Here is a 17594-nt window from a genome sequence, read left to right as displayed (position 1 = left end):
AGCAATGCTTTGTTAGAGTGCGTACTGGGTGTGCAAAAGTCATAAAATTTTGCCACTAGGGGGCGGTATACTATTAGAAAACAAACAAATCTTCATCGGCAGGAAAGCTATTTCACCTAATTTTTTTGTGCTTCATTAGCTTTAAGGATCATAACTTGGAACTTATGAAACTTCCACAGAAGGTATGTTGTGCTTCATGCATCTTTGATTTTGCCAAAAACATATTAACCCATCTCCTCCTAGAGTTATGGCTCAATGTGGTTTGTGTTTTACCTCTCTGGACCTTTGTCTTTAAGATTCATTAAAGGATAATTGCCAGGTTAAATGAGTCCACATTGTACCCACAAATTCGCCTGTCAAATGCCTTGTCCACAGGTACACATATATTCTCCCACATACTGTATAGATGAGGGAGAATGCATTTGTATCTCTCGGATATTTATTAAGTATTCTCCTTTGTATGAATTGTTACATATAAATTGACTTATGAATGGTCAAAAGCTTGGTGTTTTTTAATGTAAAACTTAAGGGGAGGCTATGCCATTTGAACAGCACTGCATGCATTTCCACTATGAAAGGTTTTACATGATTTATTTATTCATTTGTTTATTTAGACTCATTTCAGTCCATACAAAATGTTATCATTGATAACCACTGTATTTTCTGAATTTAAAAAAAGTTGCACTGTACAGTTTATCAAACAGGTCTGACATTTTTACTTTTATACCATAATGTCAATGCATTTGTAATGGCATTTTTGTTGAATTTGACATTTGCATTGGATTTAAATAATTAAAAGGGAATCTGCTTTTATTTGTGATACTGTTTTGATACTTTAGTATACAAAATGACTTGTCCCTGAGATGGTAATGTGGCATATTTTGTAACCTTTTTAGGGGTATGATGATATAATATTGACTGAGAACACATTCTTGCCAGTTTAGGTTCATTAATGTAATTTTGATGGTACAAATGATGGATACAAAAATGAACTTGATAAGGTGCAATATTGTACCGATGTAGGGTACTGCCCCAATGACAAGCTTTTGTACCCTAAAAGTTACAAATTCATCCTGATTTTTTTTAGATGTTTAAGACGCAGTTTTAAGGAGACTGAGCACTTACACTGAGCTTCATACAACCTCCTGTCTCAGGGCAGCGTTCTTGTTACAGCACCGTCCCTCTGCAGCGGGATGTTGTGCCTAGATGTGTCTGTTCTAGGGAATGAGGTTCATCAAGAAACCTCAAGGTACAGTATTGATTGAAGGTAGCTGATGGTGCAGAGTGGCTTTCTGGCTGGGTTGTGCCACCTCCCGGGGGAGGTGGAGATGTGGCCGATGACTGAAGATGTTGCAGGGCTCATTCTAGGTATCTACCCCTAGGTTCTCCATCTTGCTGTCCTACGAATAGCCAGAACCCTGGTCCAGAGATTTTGTGGCCTGTCATGAGTTGGCTATGTGGGAAATGGGGCAGAAGCAGGCGAGAGCTTAGAATCACACAAACATTAAACTCCAGCGAAGTATGTTATTGTCCACCCCATGTGTTTATGGTGCTATACTGCCGTTTTACCGTCTGTCTCTACAGTATTCATCTCCATCCTGGCCTCGGCTAGGTCTGACATGCGGCTCCAAGAATGAAATACACCTATAAATGTGAAGGAGAGAGGCTTAGAACACACATATGCAAATTTACACTGATGAATAGTTAGAGTATTAATATTCAGCAGTTTGCTCTAATTACAATACCCAGAGTGCAGTTCTGCAGTGGTACTGCATGAACAGGAAGTGGCAGCAGCAGCTGCTCAGTTTGTGCCGGCCGCCCTAGACCTGACCTTTCTTTTTAGTGTAGAGCAGTATCATCGCCCCCAGCAGGAGAAGAGCTATGACCACAACAACAATGATCCACAGCCTTGCGTGGCTTTGACCTGCATGGGAGAGACAGGTCCGACGCACTCAGTGCATTCATCTCAAATTCACAGTAACCCTGCCAAATGCTTGCTAACTTACCAGATCCATTTTGAAGGGAATGTAGGTTGATACTGACATACCTGCTTCAGCACCACTGGTTCTCAGGTGTATGTAGACCTGGTGTTTGCTGTGGTCAGTGGAGAAGATGCACGTATATGTTCCTTTCATCTCTTGTGAGTTCTGCAGCTTCAGGGATCCGTCTCCTGACTGAGCCTGGGCCGGATCCAGTCGAACCCGGTCAGCCCAGTTGTTGGCCACCTCTCCAGTCCGGCTGCTAAAGTTGAGGAAGACAGTGGGCTGCCCCGACATCATGAAGGCCCAGGAGAGGGTGAAGTTCTGGAGATCCATCGGGGCGAGGCACGGGATGCTCAGAGCTTGGCCTTCTATACCTGTCACATCTAGAAACAGACACAAATTTGAGAGTTTCTGTCTCTTCCACAAGGTTGATGTAGCTCCACTGCCCACACGTGCTGGTGCTATACCTCTCTCGCTCAGCGAGGCCCTCGAGATTTGCGTGCCATAGGAACCAATGACAGTGCAGATGTAAGTGCGGCCAGACAGGTTTTCCAGGATTCCCAGTGTGCTCTGAACACTGTATAGGCCGCTCCGCTCTGCCACCATGCGTGTGGATGGTCTGAGGGCCTGTAAGGGCAGGGCGGGCTCCATAGACCACTGTAAGCGTGGGGCTGGGTAAATGTCCCGAGATGTGCACTTCAGCTGTCGGACTGGAGAGGGCGCCATCTCCACAGTCACGAAGCGGACAGGAGCTGCAAGGTACAGAGTCTGGATGAGGAGGACTGGCTTCTGGTGCCCTTTATTTGATAGTCTCTGCAGGATGGAGTAGTAGATGCATGGTTCGAATTATGGGGGGTACTGTACCCCCCGATCAAAGACCTAGACCCCCCCAATTAGACAAAAATAGCAGTTTGGGGGGGGGTCTTAAAACTTTTCTTTTGTTGTGTAAAAAAAAAAAAAAGAGAGAACCTCACCTTGTAGGAAGATTTTATGTAAAACAATTTCAAACACCCCTAATGTGGACCGTACCATCGGTTGCATCATTCATTCTCATTGAGTGACCTTTTCATTGTGTTTGTCTGTCATGGTGCTGTTTCTCGTGCATTGGTAAATGTAAGTAACCAGCAGAAGTCTAGCCTGTTGAAAATGTGTTATTTTACAACCTTCATTTATTCGTTTAAGTGTTTCATCTACTAATGCAAGCTGACGTCTTTATAAGTTGAATTACTTACCATTGTCCTTCTGAGGCCAGTGTTCTGTCGAGCTGAACTACGTTGTCGAGGTAAGCTACGGCAGTGCTAATTGATAGCCCTAACCATAGCTTACCTCGACAAAGTACCTCAACTCGACAGAACACCAGTACAGTCAACGTCAATTACATTAACTAGTAAGATAAGCTAAGTTCTCTATTTAAACCAGGCTTATTTATTGAGGTAAAATCGATCATGGTCATTTTCCAAGGAGATGAACTCCCTATGTTTTCGTTCTCATTTTATCACGAATAAATTGTGTCTCTGAAATTAATTTGCCACTTAGCCTGTGTGGTTTGTTATTAGGCTAATATTAACGCATAAGAATGTCTAACGTCATGCTCTGAAAAAACATTACTATAAGTGAAACCTATAGGGGCAACGTAAAAAAAACTAGCTAACAAATAATAAGCCCTATTATTTGAATTTTAGTGGTATTGATTCTGCATTCCACAATTTCATATTTATAGACATTTTAGAAGCTTCATCTGATAGCCCAGATACTGTTTTGTTAAACATAGATTAGATTTTATTCACAGACACACTATGAGGAAAAGGAAAGATGGAGACATCAGACACGTTTTTGGTGGTAAAAGAAGAGTAAGTAGGAAATATTAGTGTTAAGAGCTACAGAACATTACACTAAAAGTATAGATGCAGTTTTGCAAACTGTTGTATATGAAGGAAAGTGGTGGTCAGTAGAAGGCAGGAGAGGCACAGGAGCAGGCAGCGGGAAGATGGCAGGATGAGGACAGTGCGCAGGACAGTGTGCAGGACAGTGAGCAGGCAGCAGGAAGATGGCAGGATGAGGACAGCGCGTAGGACAGTGAGCAGGCAGCAGGAAGATGGCAGGATGAGGACAGTGCGCAGGACAGTGAGCAGGCAGCAGGAAGATGGCAGGATGAGGACAGTGAGCAGGAAAGTGAGCAGGCAGCAGGAAGATGGCAGGATGAGAACAGTGTGCAGGCAGCAGGGAGATGGCAGGATCAGGACAGTGTGCAGGCAGCAGGAAGATGGCAGGATGAGGACAGTGAGCAGGCAGCAGGAAGATGGCAGGATGAGAACAGTGTGCAGGCAGCAGGGAGATGGCAGGATCAGGACAGTGTACAGGACAGTGAGCAGGCAGCAGGAAGATGGCAGGATGAGGACAGTGAGCAGGCAGCAGGAAGATGGCAGGATGAGGACAGTGTGCAGGCAGCAGGGAGATGGCAGGATGAGGACAGTGTGCAGGCAGCAGGGAGATGGCAGGATCAGGACAGTGTGCAGGCAGCAGGGAGATGGCAGGATCAGGACAGTGAGCAGGACAGTGAGCAGGCAGCAGGAAGATGGCAGGATGAGAACAGTGTGCAGGCAGCAGGGAGATGGCAGGATGAGGACAGTGAGCAGGAAAGTGAGCAGGCAGCAGGAAGATGGCAGGATGAGAACAGTGAGCAGGCAGCAGGAAGATGGCAGGATGAGGACAGTGCGCAGGACAGTGAGCAGGCAGCAGGAAGATGGCAGGATGAGGACAGTGAGCAGGAAAGTGAGCAGGCAGCAGGGAGATGGCAGGATGAGGACAGTGTGCAGGACAGTGAGCAGGCAGCAGGAAGATGGCAGGATGAGAACAGTGTGCAGGCAGCAGGGAGATGGCAGGATGAGGACAGTGAGCAGGAAAGTGAGCAGGCAGCAGGAAGATGGCAGGATGAGAACAGTGTGCAGGCAGCAGGGAGATGGCAGGATCAGGACAGTGTGCAGGCAGCAGGGAGATGGCAGGATCAGGACAGTGTGCAGGCAGCAGGGAGATGGCAGGATCAGGACAGTGTGCAGGCAGCAGGGAGATGGCAGGATGAGGACAGTGTGCAGGCAGCAGGAAGATGGCAGGATGAGGACAGTGAGCAGGCAGCAGGGAGATGGCAGGATGACAACAGTGTGCAGGCAGCAGGGAGATGGCAGGATCAGGACAGCGGGCAGGACCAAGAGGTGAGTTAGAAATTAAGCTGTACTTTAAGATCTACTGTATCATCAAGACATATATTAGCCTAATAGGCAAATATTTATTTCTGAAGGCTGTTGGAACTGGGGGGACTGAGAGGGCAGGAATTACACCAGACTGCTGGACCAGACCAGGCTGTTTGTAAATGTATAGGCTTATTACTTTTACTAGTATGCTTCTTCTAGGATAATTCCTGGGAGTTATCAAAACCAAATTCTTTTGGATAGGGATAAGGATAATGAGATCTTCTGTATTGATTCTCATTTTGTCGCATGTCCGTATGTTGCATACATGTTAGTAAACACCCCTAGCGCATCTTGCACTCTTAACATTGATCCTGGTGGCTATTCGTATTGACGCGGTAGCGGACCATAATGGTCATAGAAGTGTTATGAAGACAGTACCCCTCTGAGTAGATGTATCAAAAGGTGGGCATGTCGAAAAGTAATTTCTATTGCCCGAAAATGGTTTCAATAAATGCCATCTCCAAGAGACCAGACATTCACCAGACATCTGTCATTTAACGCCCGAGATTAACAGATACTGTATCTGTAATTAAATTAAAGTTTCATAATAGTTGATATAGCGTAAGACATTAGATGGATTCAAAACGAAGTTACAACACCTGGATCCTTAACCAGGAACTTACCTAGGCACGGGAACTGTGACCTTTATGCTAAATAAGCACGAGGCACGCAAAAAACTCAGATTACACGTTTAATTTCATACGAAACTACACTGCAACCCCATAACAATGGAAGTTGAACAATTCGTTTTGTTAGTTATTCGTTTGTTAGTGGGGAGATCGATCATTATAAAAACGGGACACGGACTGTTATGCGACATGTTTATAATTCATTATCAAATCTAATCGATTTTTCGTTTTCCACTGAATAAAAACCGATGTAACTTTATTCCGGTAATAAGTCCTCGAAAGTTTCACCGACGATATTGGACAAAAGTACATTGGTCATTGACTTACTTTTGCGATACAGAAGGAAAAAAAGACACAAGTTGTTTATATATATATATATATATATATTATATATATATTAGGGGTGTGCAAAGCAGCCGGTATTTGTATCTGTATTTGTTGAGGGGGGAAAAGTATTTGTATTTGTATTCGTATTCGAGTAAAATTCAAAATAGGCGTAAAAATCCAGTTTTTTTGCGTTGCACTTCTAATTTACGCTATAGTGTAAGTATTCTTTAATTATATCCATTATAATAATTATGGATATGCAGTAGACAGAGTAACTTAAACGTACCATATAACTCCTACAAGTGCATACAATTCGACACAACTACACAAGCATTGTTTTAACCTTTTTAACCAAACGTTAACGTTACTCTGTCAACAGCCTATTGTCTAAATTACCGAGCTAACAGAGCTACGTAAACAGAGCGAACATGAGAGCACCTGATTGCAGACGTCAATAATGCAGCGTAATGGAATAATCTCCCGATCAAACTCTGCTTCCCGAAAGTTATAAACTGCCTCCGGAACCCAGTTAAGGTACAAAAATCTATTCAACAAAAATAGTGATACAGTTAAGTCTTTTTTCGCTCAGCCGAGCCTTCTCTGTTACTGTGTGGAGCAGCCTGTGTCAGTCACCTCTTTTACAACCACCCCCCCCCCCCCGACTCCTGAACTCACTCACTCATCCGGGCATGCACTGCGGTCTCAAGAGGAAACGCAGCTTTTTGATATAAAGTTTTTCTTGTTCCCGAATACAAATATTTTTTTAAGTATTTGTTCGAAATAAGTATTCGTAAAAAACACATTATTTGTGCCTTTCCGAATACCGTATTCGGGTTCGGCTCCACCCCTAATATATATATATATATAATTGATGCTTTAAATGTAACTGAGGTAGAAAAATAATTCCATCTGCTCAGATTTTGCTCTGAATTCTATTTCCCCCGCACTTTCGCGCAACTTCCAAATTGGCGCTGGTGCTTATAATCAACCAATCAGCAAGCTATGGGTGTAAGCATCAACCAATCAGCGAGCTTTGGCTATAAGTAACTCCCCAGTAGTTCGTGATCCGTCCCACTTTGCCACATTTAGAACCTGTCGACATGCCCGCCTTTCGACACACCTGTAAACCTTTCGACACGCCTGTAAACCTTTCGACACCGTTCACTATTCCAGCCTGCAGAGACCTATACTTTTTTTTTTGGGTGGTTCGAAACATTTTGGCCAGACTGACCTTCAACTCTGAGGATGACCGTGGACTGCTGCTCCCCCAGTGTGTTGTTGATGCGACACGTATACCTGCCACGGTCCCTAAGCGTGCAGCTTCTCAGCAGCAGTGACGCGTTGCCAGTGGCAAGCTGCTCCTTGAAGAGGCTTGTTCGATTGCTAGAGCAGGTGTTGTGCCCTAATCTGCCCCCCTGCCACGGATTGCCTCCCCTGACGTCATCGCTCCATTTAAAGGCAAAGTCGCTTCTCCAGTGCAGCAGAAGCGAACACTCGCTGTAAATTCATTTTCTTCCCTTAAACCGACTGAAAAAACTCAAATTAGTTGTTTATTATGCCTTTTTACATTCGAACCTTAAGGTATCATTCACAACCTCCTGTAATTTGTCACAAATGTGACGGTAACTTTTTCATAAAAACGCTACAGTAATGCTTTTCCTCTCGACAATACTCGTCTGTGCAAATACAGTCGCTTTCAGTCGCAAAAAGGGACTGATTTAGTTGAAAGATATTTTTGACACGTTGTTGAATCCATTCGGCTGAAAATTTTCTTCTATTCTGTCGTCGTATAATATAATACGGCGTTTAACTTAATACTCAGCACCGTCACGCCTGGAAATGATCTAACATCGATCCACAGAACAAAAGTAATCAAAAGTCACCAAAATTTCACCACTCACTCTAAACCCCGTGTGTACATTACAGCTAACAAGTCGTATTGCAAATCGTCCATCCATAAGGAAAAGATTCTAGCTGGGGGGGCATTTTATAGCAGGCCACCCTGCCACAGAATGCCCCCCCCCCCTATCTAACTCTGACTGGGAAACTACTACATGCACCAAACTTGCACCAGTTACTCATATGTATCTCTTATATATGCTGTATGAATTACTTTGGGCTGAGCCATAAGGAAAAGATTCTAGCTGGGGGGGCATTTTATAGCAGGCTACCCTGCCACAGAATGCCCCCCCTATCTAACTCTGGCTGGGAAACTGCTATATGCACCAAACTTGCACCAGTCACTAATATATATCCCTTATTTATGCTGTATGAATTACTTTGGGCTGGGCTATAAGGCTGAGATTCTAGCTGGGGGGACATTTTATAGCAGGCCACCTTGCCACAGAATGCCCCCCCTGTCTAACTCTGGCTGGGAAACTGCTATATGCACCAAACTTGCACCAGTTACTCAAATATATCCCTTATATATGCTGTATGAATTACTTTGGGCTGGGCCATAAGGAAAAGATTCTAGCTGGGGGGGCATTTTATAGCAGGCCATCTTGCCACAGAATGCCCCCCCTATCTAACTCTGGCTGGGAAAATGCTACATACACCAAACTTGCACCAGTCACTCATATTTACCCCTTATTTATGCTGTATGAATTACTTTGGGCTGAGCCATAAGGAAAATATTCTAGCTGGGGGGGCATTTTATAGCAGGCCACCTTGCCACAGAATGCCCCCCCTGTCTAACTCTGCCTGGGAAAATGCTACATACACCAAACTTGCACCAGTCACTCATATTTACCCCTTATTTATGCTGTATGAATTACTTTTGGCTGGGCCATAAGGCTGAGATTCTAGCTAGGGGGGCATTTTATAGCAGGCCATCTTGCCACAGAATGCCCCCCCTGTCTAACTCTGGCAATTACTCATATTTATTCCTTATTTATACTATACAAATTACTTTGGGCTGGGATGTAAAGAAAGTTTCAACTCTGATTGGGACTGTAAGATATGTAAAAATAGAGAAAAAAACAGAATTTCATAAACTTTCTCAATAACTCTGTTTTTAATCAATAAGAATACAATTAACAGTAATGACAAAGAAAGAAAGAAAAAGAAAATGAGACTGGATATAGCCACCACCCTCCTCCAGGAATCTGGTCTAAACATGTGGACATTGTTTACAGGAAGGGCTAGTGCCATCTCTATGGCAAGGTGGCCTGCTATAAAATGTCCCCCCAGCTAGAATCTCAGCCTTATAGCCCAGCCCAAAGTAATTCATACAGCATAAATAAGGGATATATATTAGTGACTGGTGCAAGTTTGGTGCATATAGCAGTTTCCCAGCCAGAGTTAGATAGGGGGGGCATTCTGTGGCAAGATGGCCTGCTATAAAATGCCCCCCCAGCTAGAATCTTTTCCTTATGGCCCAGCCCAAAGTAATTCATACAGCATATATAAGGGATATATTTGAGTAACTGGTGCAAGTTTGGTGCATATAGCAGTTTCCCAGCCAGAGTTAGACAGGGGGGGCATTCTGTGGCAAGGTGGCCTGCTATAAAATGTCCCCCCAGCTAGAATCTCAGCCTTATAGCCCAGCCCAAAGTAATTCATACAGCATAAATAAGGGATATATATTAGTGACTGGTGCAAGTTTGGTGCATATAGCAGTTTCCCAGCCAGAGTTAGATAGGGGGGGCATTCTGTGGCAGGGTAGCCTGCTATAAAATGCCCCCCCAGCTAGAATCTTTTCCTTATGGCTCAGCCCAAAGTAATTCATACAGCATATATAAGAGATACATATGAGTAACTGGTGCAAGTTTGGTTCATGTAGTAGTTTCCCAGCCAGAGTTAGATAGGGGGGGCATTCTGTGGCAGGGTAGCCTGCTATAAAATGCCCCCCCAGCTAGAATCTTTTCCTTATAGCCCAGCCCAAAGTAATTCATACAGCATAAATAAGGGATATATATTAGTGACTGGTGCAAGTTTGGTGCATATAGCAGTTTCCCAGCCAGAGTTAGATAGGGGGGGCATTCTGTGGCAGGGTAGCCTGCTATAAAATGCCCCCCCAGCTAGAATCTTTTCCTTATGGCTCAGCCCAAAGTAATTCATACAGCATATATAAGAGATACATATGAGTAACTGGTGCAAGTTTGGTTCATGTAGTAGTTTCCCAGCCAGAGTTAGATAGGGGGGGCATTCTGTGGCAGGGTAGCCTGCTATAAAATGCCCCCCCAGCTAGAATCTTTTCCTTATGGTCTAGCCCAAAGTAATTCATACAGCATAAATAAGGGGTAAATATGAGTGACTGGTGCAAGTTTGGTGCTTGTAGCAGTGTCCCAGCCAGAGTTAGATAGGGGGGGCATTCTGTGGCAGGGTGGCCTGCTATAAAATGCCCCCCCAGCTAGAATCTTTTCCTTATGGCTCAGCCCAAAGTAATTCATACAGCATATATAAGAGATACATATGAGTAACTGGTGCAAGTTTGGTGCATGTAGTAGTTTCCCAGTCAGAGTTAGATAGGGGGGGGGGGCATTCTGTGGCAGGGTGGCCTGCTATAAAATGCCCCCCCAGCTAGAATCTTTTCCTTATGGATGGACGATTTGCAATACGACTTGTTAGCTGTAATGTACACACGGGGTTTAGAGTGAGTGGTGAAATTTTGGTGACTTTTGATTACTTTTGTTCTGTGGATCGATGTTAGATCATTTCCAGGCGTGACGGTGCTGAGTATTAAGTTAAACGCCGTATTATATTATACGACGACAGAATAGAAGAAAAATTTCAGCAGAATGGATTCAACAAAGTGTCAAAAATATCTTTCAACTAAATCAGTCCCTTTGTGCGATTGAAAGCGACTGTATTTGCACAGACGAGCATTGTCGAGAGGAAAAGCATTACTGTAGCGTTTTAATGAAAAAGTTACCGTCACATTCGTGACAAATTACAGGAGGTTGTGAATGATAACTTAAGGTTCTAATGTAAAAAGGCATAATAAACAACTAATTTGAGTTTTTTCAGTCGGTTTAAGGCAAGAAAATGAATTTACAGCGAGCGTTCGCTTCTGCTGCCCTGGAGAAGCGACTTTGCCTTTAAATGGAGCGATGACGTCAGGGGAGGCAATCTGTGGCAGGGGGGCAGATTAGGGCACAACAGCTGTCGAGTTATAGATCGTGACTCCTTGCTTGTACCAGGTGATGAGTGGCTCCCCCGCAGGCCGGAAGCGGCACGGCAGTATGCAGTCCGTGGAGAGAAGACAAGTGATTGTGGTGTTGATTTCTGTGGAATGACATAGACATGGTGGAGGTCTACTGGCCGCATCCACTGCGAATGTCAAGTTACAGCTTCCTCGGCAGGCACATTTACGTGCTTGTTACTCATTTTTACTACACCAAATGACATATGTTATGTGGCCTATTTGCCACCAGGTGGTGCTACAAGCAGTTTTTTATACCTACAGAAGAGGATAAACGGGGTTACATTATCAGAGTGATCAAAGAGATGAAATGCAAGGGGAACAATCATGTGGATTTCAGTGAGACCAGTCGAGCTGAAAGTGGTGGAATACTGAATTGTCCTCAAAATGTCATCATTGTCATCGATTGTAGGACGGGGCTCGCGTGTATACACAGAACGCTGTATCGGTTCTGTTTTGGATACTGAAGAAATTAAGAAATTAGATTTCCTATTTATTATTGTTACAGCCTTTTCCTTATGGTGGGTGTCAATGGAGAGGAAAACGCTTAACGTAAGATAAACTCCATATTCCTAGCATTTCGGTTTTGTTTTTTTGTCAGGTGAAAGTGTTTATGACCAGTAGGCCAATAGGATGTTGGGGTATATCTCCAGGTGTATGGAGTTTAAGTAAAGGGAGGTAATGCTAAGATTATACAATTATACAAACATTGCTGTTTCTTTGACTGTAAAAATTAATTTTGCATTTCAATGATCACATTATAACCAATAAAACTGACTTGTTCAAAACAATGTTTTTGCAGTTTGCAACTCAAGAATGTTAATTTATATACAGTACAGTACATATGAGGAAATAAACAATGTTAATTTGGTACTTAGTTTCTTCTTCTCTCTTATAATAAAAAGTACCGATTAAAGTACTGGATCGATAAGCAGTATCGGTAAGAGTAGTAGTACCATTAAAATCTTAATGATACCCAAGCCTGGTGTGGTCAGTCAGGAGACTGGGGAGAATTCCCAGTGGCCTGATTAGCCATTGTGCCAGTTAGAAATAAAATAATTTGGCAAGTTTAAAACTGAGCCGATCAGAAACAAAATAAGTTCAAAATTTTACAACAATGTCTCTCTCTCACTCTCTCTCTCACTCACACACACACACACACACACACACACTTAGCATGGTGGCAGACGTGAAGTCCACATCTCGCAGTACCATATATAGACCGAAGGAAACCGATACATAAGCGTGCAGGAAGGACACAGGAAGTCACCAAATTGGTCATAAACTGCAGAGGCACAGTGAAAAAAAAGCTGCCATGAGTTCCCACGTGTGATGGTGAGCAGTGTGGCACCAACATGTCAGAACAGCAGTCTGAGCAGGTATGCACAGGAACATCTTGTTTCCCTGGATGGCTGTCCAGCCCCAGCTTGCAGCTGACAGAACATGTGTTACTTCCTTAACACGGCAGCCCCCATAGCATTTCCTCCCCCCACCGCCCCATCCAGCCCCGGTGAGCGTGTCCTGCCCCCACCGCCCGATCGAGCCCCGGTGAGCGTGTCCTCCCCCCACCGCCCCATCCAGCCCCGGTGAGCGTGTCCTGCCCCCACCGCCCCATCCAGCCCCGGTGAGCGTGTCCTGCCCCCACCGCCCCATCCAGCCCCGGTGAGCGTGTCCTGCCCCCACCGCCCGATCGAGCCCCGGTGAGCGTGTCCTGCCCCCACCGCCCCATCCAGCCCCGGTGAGCGTGTCCTGCCCCCACCGCCCCATCCACCCCCAACACGTGCTGTGCTTGTGTCCCCTCCTAACCCTCAGATGACCAAGTAAAGTTTTGCACCTTCCTAATTTTTCTTAAACTTATCTCCACTCCCTCCCACCCCCATCTCAAAGAAGAATCAATGTCTAGTCTAACTTTCAATCACATTTCTGAGTGTGCTGTACATTTCTGTATTATAGTCATAAAATTCCATGTATTACTGAACCAGCCTTCTGGTCACAATAATGAAACAACAGTAGACAAGAATTTGCCATGGAAGCTGTAGTACACTTAACCAGTGTAGTCGATCAGCAGCTGTGTCTCACCTGGGGTTCTGGCGTGGGTGGACGGCAGTGTGAAAGTCCACAACAGGGCACACAGCCTGAGCCAAGCAGCGGCCATGGGGGAGACACGGGGCATCTCCCTCGCTGCTCCGAGGCACCCTCAGTGAAACTCACAGCTGGATTCACAGTGACACACCAGGTTACGCTCAGCCTCCTGCCAGCTCTGTGGCGGCACTTCTGTGGCGGGACTTGTGTGTGTGCTTCTCTCTCTCAACTTCTAGATGGGACGGTTTTCAAGAGTCACTCCCCCCTATTTCTCTCATTCTCTCTCCCTCCCCCTCTCATTTTATCTCTCTCTACTTCTCTCTCACTTGCTCTCTCCCCCTCACTCTCATTGCTTTCTCTCCCTCTTTCTCATTCTAACTCTCTCCCGAATGCTTTCTGCTGCTCTCTCCATCACTATCTCACTTTCTCTCATTTGCTCTCTCCATAATTCTCTTCCTCTCTCTCCATTGCTTTCTCCCTCTCTCACTTGTTCCCTCTCTCTCGGTCTCACTCCATTGCTTTCTCCCTCTTTCACACATGCTCTCTTCCTCTCTCTCCATCCCTCTCTCCTCGTCTCTTTCCATTGCATTAGGTAGCATATTTCAAGAAAGTACCAAAAGTACGGTACTCCAAGGTGTTGGTTTTCCACTGACGTAAAAATGGTACCGCCCTGAATGATATCACAAGACAATTTCTTGTGTTTTTTTTTGTGTGTGGGTATTTTATGCTGAATTTGAAAAAAGGTATAGTATATTATCGGGCTGACCCCTTTCTGCGATATCAGTACCAACGTCACATGATATGCACATGCAATTCTTACATCGCTAGTCAGCAAGATTACAATCAAGATTTTCTAACCTTTAGTTCTGTACGGACATTATTGCGCAGGGAATTTAAGTTTCGTTAAAACATTTTTACTCCGTCATACAAAAAAACTTTTAGCATTAAAGTTTTGCAATTTTAATTATTATTCCTTTTCAAGATTGTCTACTATATGTTTAAAAATCAGTTTAAATTTTGGCCCCGCTGCTTTCACATGAGCGCTGCATGCGTTCTCCAAGACAATCATAATCATTTTCATCTTTGCTGTTTAAATCACTCCTAGACGAGTTTTTGAGAAATTCATGTTGCCTCGCTGCAGTTGTAGGTGCAATAATGAAAACTTACTGACGGCCACATAACGAGAATTACAGTAATCTAAATGGGATATGAGATCAAGGCATGGATGACTTTTTCAAGGTCTGGAAGAAATAGAAATGATATATCTTTTGAAATATTTCTGAGATTATAGAAGCCTGATTTGACTATATAATTGATGTACTGATCAAATTTAAGATCACTGTTAAAAACTACACCAAGATTTCACATGGGGGGAGAGCTGACCCAGCCTTCTAGGAAACAGAATCAATGTGATTTGGAGGTCTGAATAAAATAATTTGTCTTATTTGTTTTTAGTTGAAAAAACGCTTTGAGCCATGCAGACTTGTACGTCATTCAGGCAGGCAGATTAGTTCATCAGGGAGTGAGATCTATGAGGTTTGAAGGGTAGGTGAGTCTGAGCGTCATCAGCACAGCAATGAGATGACCCACATGGAATATATGTACATATAATACAGGAAAACGGCCAATTTTATATATGTCACATATATTAAAAACCTATATCAAAACCAATATTAAAACACATATGTTTATATAGGTTATTTCTGTGTGGGGAAATATCGTGACTGCAAACAATGTTGCCAAGTTGGTGTTTAAATTTAGTGCGGGGAAGGAGTGACGATCCGCGAGCAGCTTGGGATGATGCGATGAGAATTTTATTTTGAAACACAAGCACAAGTTGAAGCAGAAAACAAAAGGCAGCAAGGAGAAATCGGGAGGTATAGGAAACCGCGGCTGGTGTGATGACTGCGTGCGGGCGAACGGGGAAGCAGGCGAGAGAGCCGTAAATGCGATCGACACGGGGTTTATTTCTGACAGAACAGCAAACAGGGGAGCACACGACAAACTACGTCAATGACAGACCTGGGGAAACAGACTTGAACGCGGACTTAGACACAGGACTACAATCAGGAACTGCAAAACAGCAGGTAAACGGAAGGATTCCACACGGGGTTAACGAGGTAGGCGTGGTCCACATGAGGGCGGTACAGGCAGGGTGTGACAGCTGGTTAGAACACAAGGAAAAACACAGATACACACCATGACCGGGAACACAAACATGCCATGACCGTGTAGTAGAAATTTATGACACTCAGTCGGTGTTTCAGAGTATGACGTCGTTTTATTTCTGAACTCAGGGAGCAACTGCTTTCACTTCTACCTCCGTGGTAATGCTCAAAGAACTTTTTGTTTGACATACCTTTTATAGTGGTACACAGATAGTTCGCGCCCCTTCCCAGAACCGGATCAACCCGGTTGGGGTGGGGCACATGCACTCTAACATATCTACTTTATGCAGTTTGCACCTTGCAAGCACGTATATACTTTATGCAGTCTGTATCCTCATATATGCACTTCACATGCCCTCTTTCTCGTGGGTCTGGGCACCTGCTTGCAGCCCCCTCCTATCTGTCACTCCTTTACGGTCTTCCTATTTTGTCTGATAAACGCGCTCCAAACTTACATCTCTGTTCTCTAGCCTGCATTCCTGCGGATTCTAACACAAAGTTCTGGCACAATTGTCACACTAAGGTTAACTCTTAATCCTCTTTAGCTTACTTTCTTGTGTGTTTGCTGTCTAACTCACAGACACTCTTGCATCAATATATGAAAATACATTCCAAAGCTATTTACAAAAATATCCCTCTATAGTCAACTTTTCTCTCACAACCGACAAAGGAACAGGGCACAGGGCAAGGGCAGGCACATATAAATCACACACACACATACACACACACACATATTGTAGCATGTCCCAGCATGACCCGTGTGCAGTTGTAATTAGCCCTTGTTATTGTCGTTGTTTAATGTTAATTAATGGTTACCTATTGTCGCACGTGTGTTTGCCCGTGTCTTGTGTGTATCCTGTCCGACCCTCGTGTGTATTTAGTTTGTGTAAATCTCCCACTGTGTATGCGCACCTTACAGTTTGGCCTCTGACAACCTTGTGTGTCCTGTGTGTAATTGGTTTGGTGGTCGTTGGGTGCCTGATGTAGCCCTTTTCAGAATTACTAATAAAGAGCTTCTTCTCCCCCGCAAGTGAGTCTTTGTGTCTCTCTCTGCTCCCGCGATGCCTCGGTCTGCCCGACGCCACAATATCTATGTATGGCGGTATTGGGGTTATAGTAATGGTATGGTTTCTGTGTCCTTATATTAAAAAAAAAAAACATCACCCTTTAAACTGTTTGGTACGAATAGGAAAATGATAGACATATAACAATGCCATGGTATCGTCCCAAACAGTTCAATAATATATCGGGTACCATGATGCCCCTACTGGGTAAGTAAACATGCTGCTACCAAGCTAAATATACAGTTATTTGGAAAAATAAAGAGTTTATTAATAACGAGGACCAGTTTAAAATTGTGCCCTGGAGGCTGATAGTAGCCGAACATTCAATGTGTATGATAGGGTCAATTATAGCAATTTTAGGTTTCTAGTGAAGGATTATTTTTCTCTTCATTAATTGGATAAAGCGTAACCACAAACTTTAGATGTCAGGACTTCTTTATATTTTTCAATATTCCCCTTTGGTTACTATGTCAACGTGTGAATCAACCTATTGTTCATCCACATTTGTTCTGCAGGTGCCTTTCTTGGGGATGTGGTTTTCTTTGTTTGTTACAGCATCAGCTTCACAGTGAAGTAACAAAAAGGTTGTGAAGAAAACGTCTATGACATTTGGAAATTAGGAACAGAAGTTTAAGTCATTTGGAAGCTTGTCACGTACACACTAGCAGTTACAGTTAACTCAATAATGTCTAAATTTCAATCTCAAAACGGTGTGAAGTTGTGAAAGTGGCTTTAGTATGGAGAAATGCTTGTTATCAGATTATGTTGTCAGAGACCAGAGTACTATGTCATACTGTCTGGCATGTGTGCCTGTGTCTCCTGTGTGCCTTGGATGTTTACAGTATGTGCGTGAGCTTCACTCCTTAGCTGCCAGGACTTCATAATCCAGTTTCACAGTTTGGACACCAGGCTGTTCTCACCGTGTCTCCAGTTCTGTCAACATGATGC

At 43.9% G+C, this 17594-nt stretch overlaps 1 protein-coding gene across 1 annotated transcript; it reads right to left on the bottom strand.

Moving 5' to 3' along the window:
- Positions 1–574: 574 nt before the first annotated feature.
- On the bottom strand, positions 575–13690 carry LOC111857261 (CD276 antigen homolog). The gene is made up of 8 exons (XM_072706153.1): positions 13412–13690; positions 11280–11415; positions 7418–7683; positions 2450–2734; positions 2048–2365; positions 1832–1924; positions 1570–1644; positions 575–1453 (listed from the first exon to the last, which is right to left on the bottom strand). Exons 1-8 carry the CDS (start codon positions 13503–13505, stop codon positions 1443–1445), a joined length of 1278 nt encoding a protein of 425 aa, XP_072562254.1. The 5' UTR covers positions 13506–13690; the 3' UTR covers positions 575–1442.
- Positions 13691–17594: the final 3904 nt, after the last annotated feature.

The sequence above is a fragment of the Paramormyrops kingsleyae genome, chromosome 24 (assembly GCF_048594095.1).
Source record: "Paramormyrops kingsleyae isolate MSU_618 chromosome 24, PKINGS_0.4, whole genome shotgun sequence".
Lineage (NCBI taxonomy): Eukaryota > Metazoa > Chordata > Actinopteri > Osteoglossiformes > Mormyridae > Paramormyrops > Paramormyrops kingsleyae.
The sequence above is the reverse complement of the archived record's forward strand: the minus strand, read 5'-3'. Positions and strand labels throughout refer to the sequence as shown.

Excerpts from the sequence above, each read along its gene's own strand:
- LOC111857261 (XM_072706153.1), bottom strand. The coding sequence starts at position 13,505 with ATGCCCCGTGTCTCCCCCATGGCCGCTGCTTGGCTCAGGCTGTGTGCC. Across the intron at positions 11,416-13,411 it reads CACCCACGCCAGAACCCCAG|AAATCAACACCACAATCACT; the intron begins GTGAGACACAGC and ends GTCATTCCACAG. Across the intron at positions 1,925-2,047 it reads AACCAGTGGTGCTGAAGCAG|GTCAAAGCCACGCAAGGCTG; the intron begins GTATGTCAGTAT and ends TCTCCCATGCAG.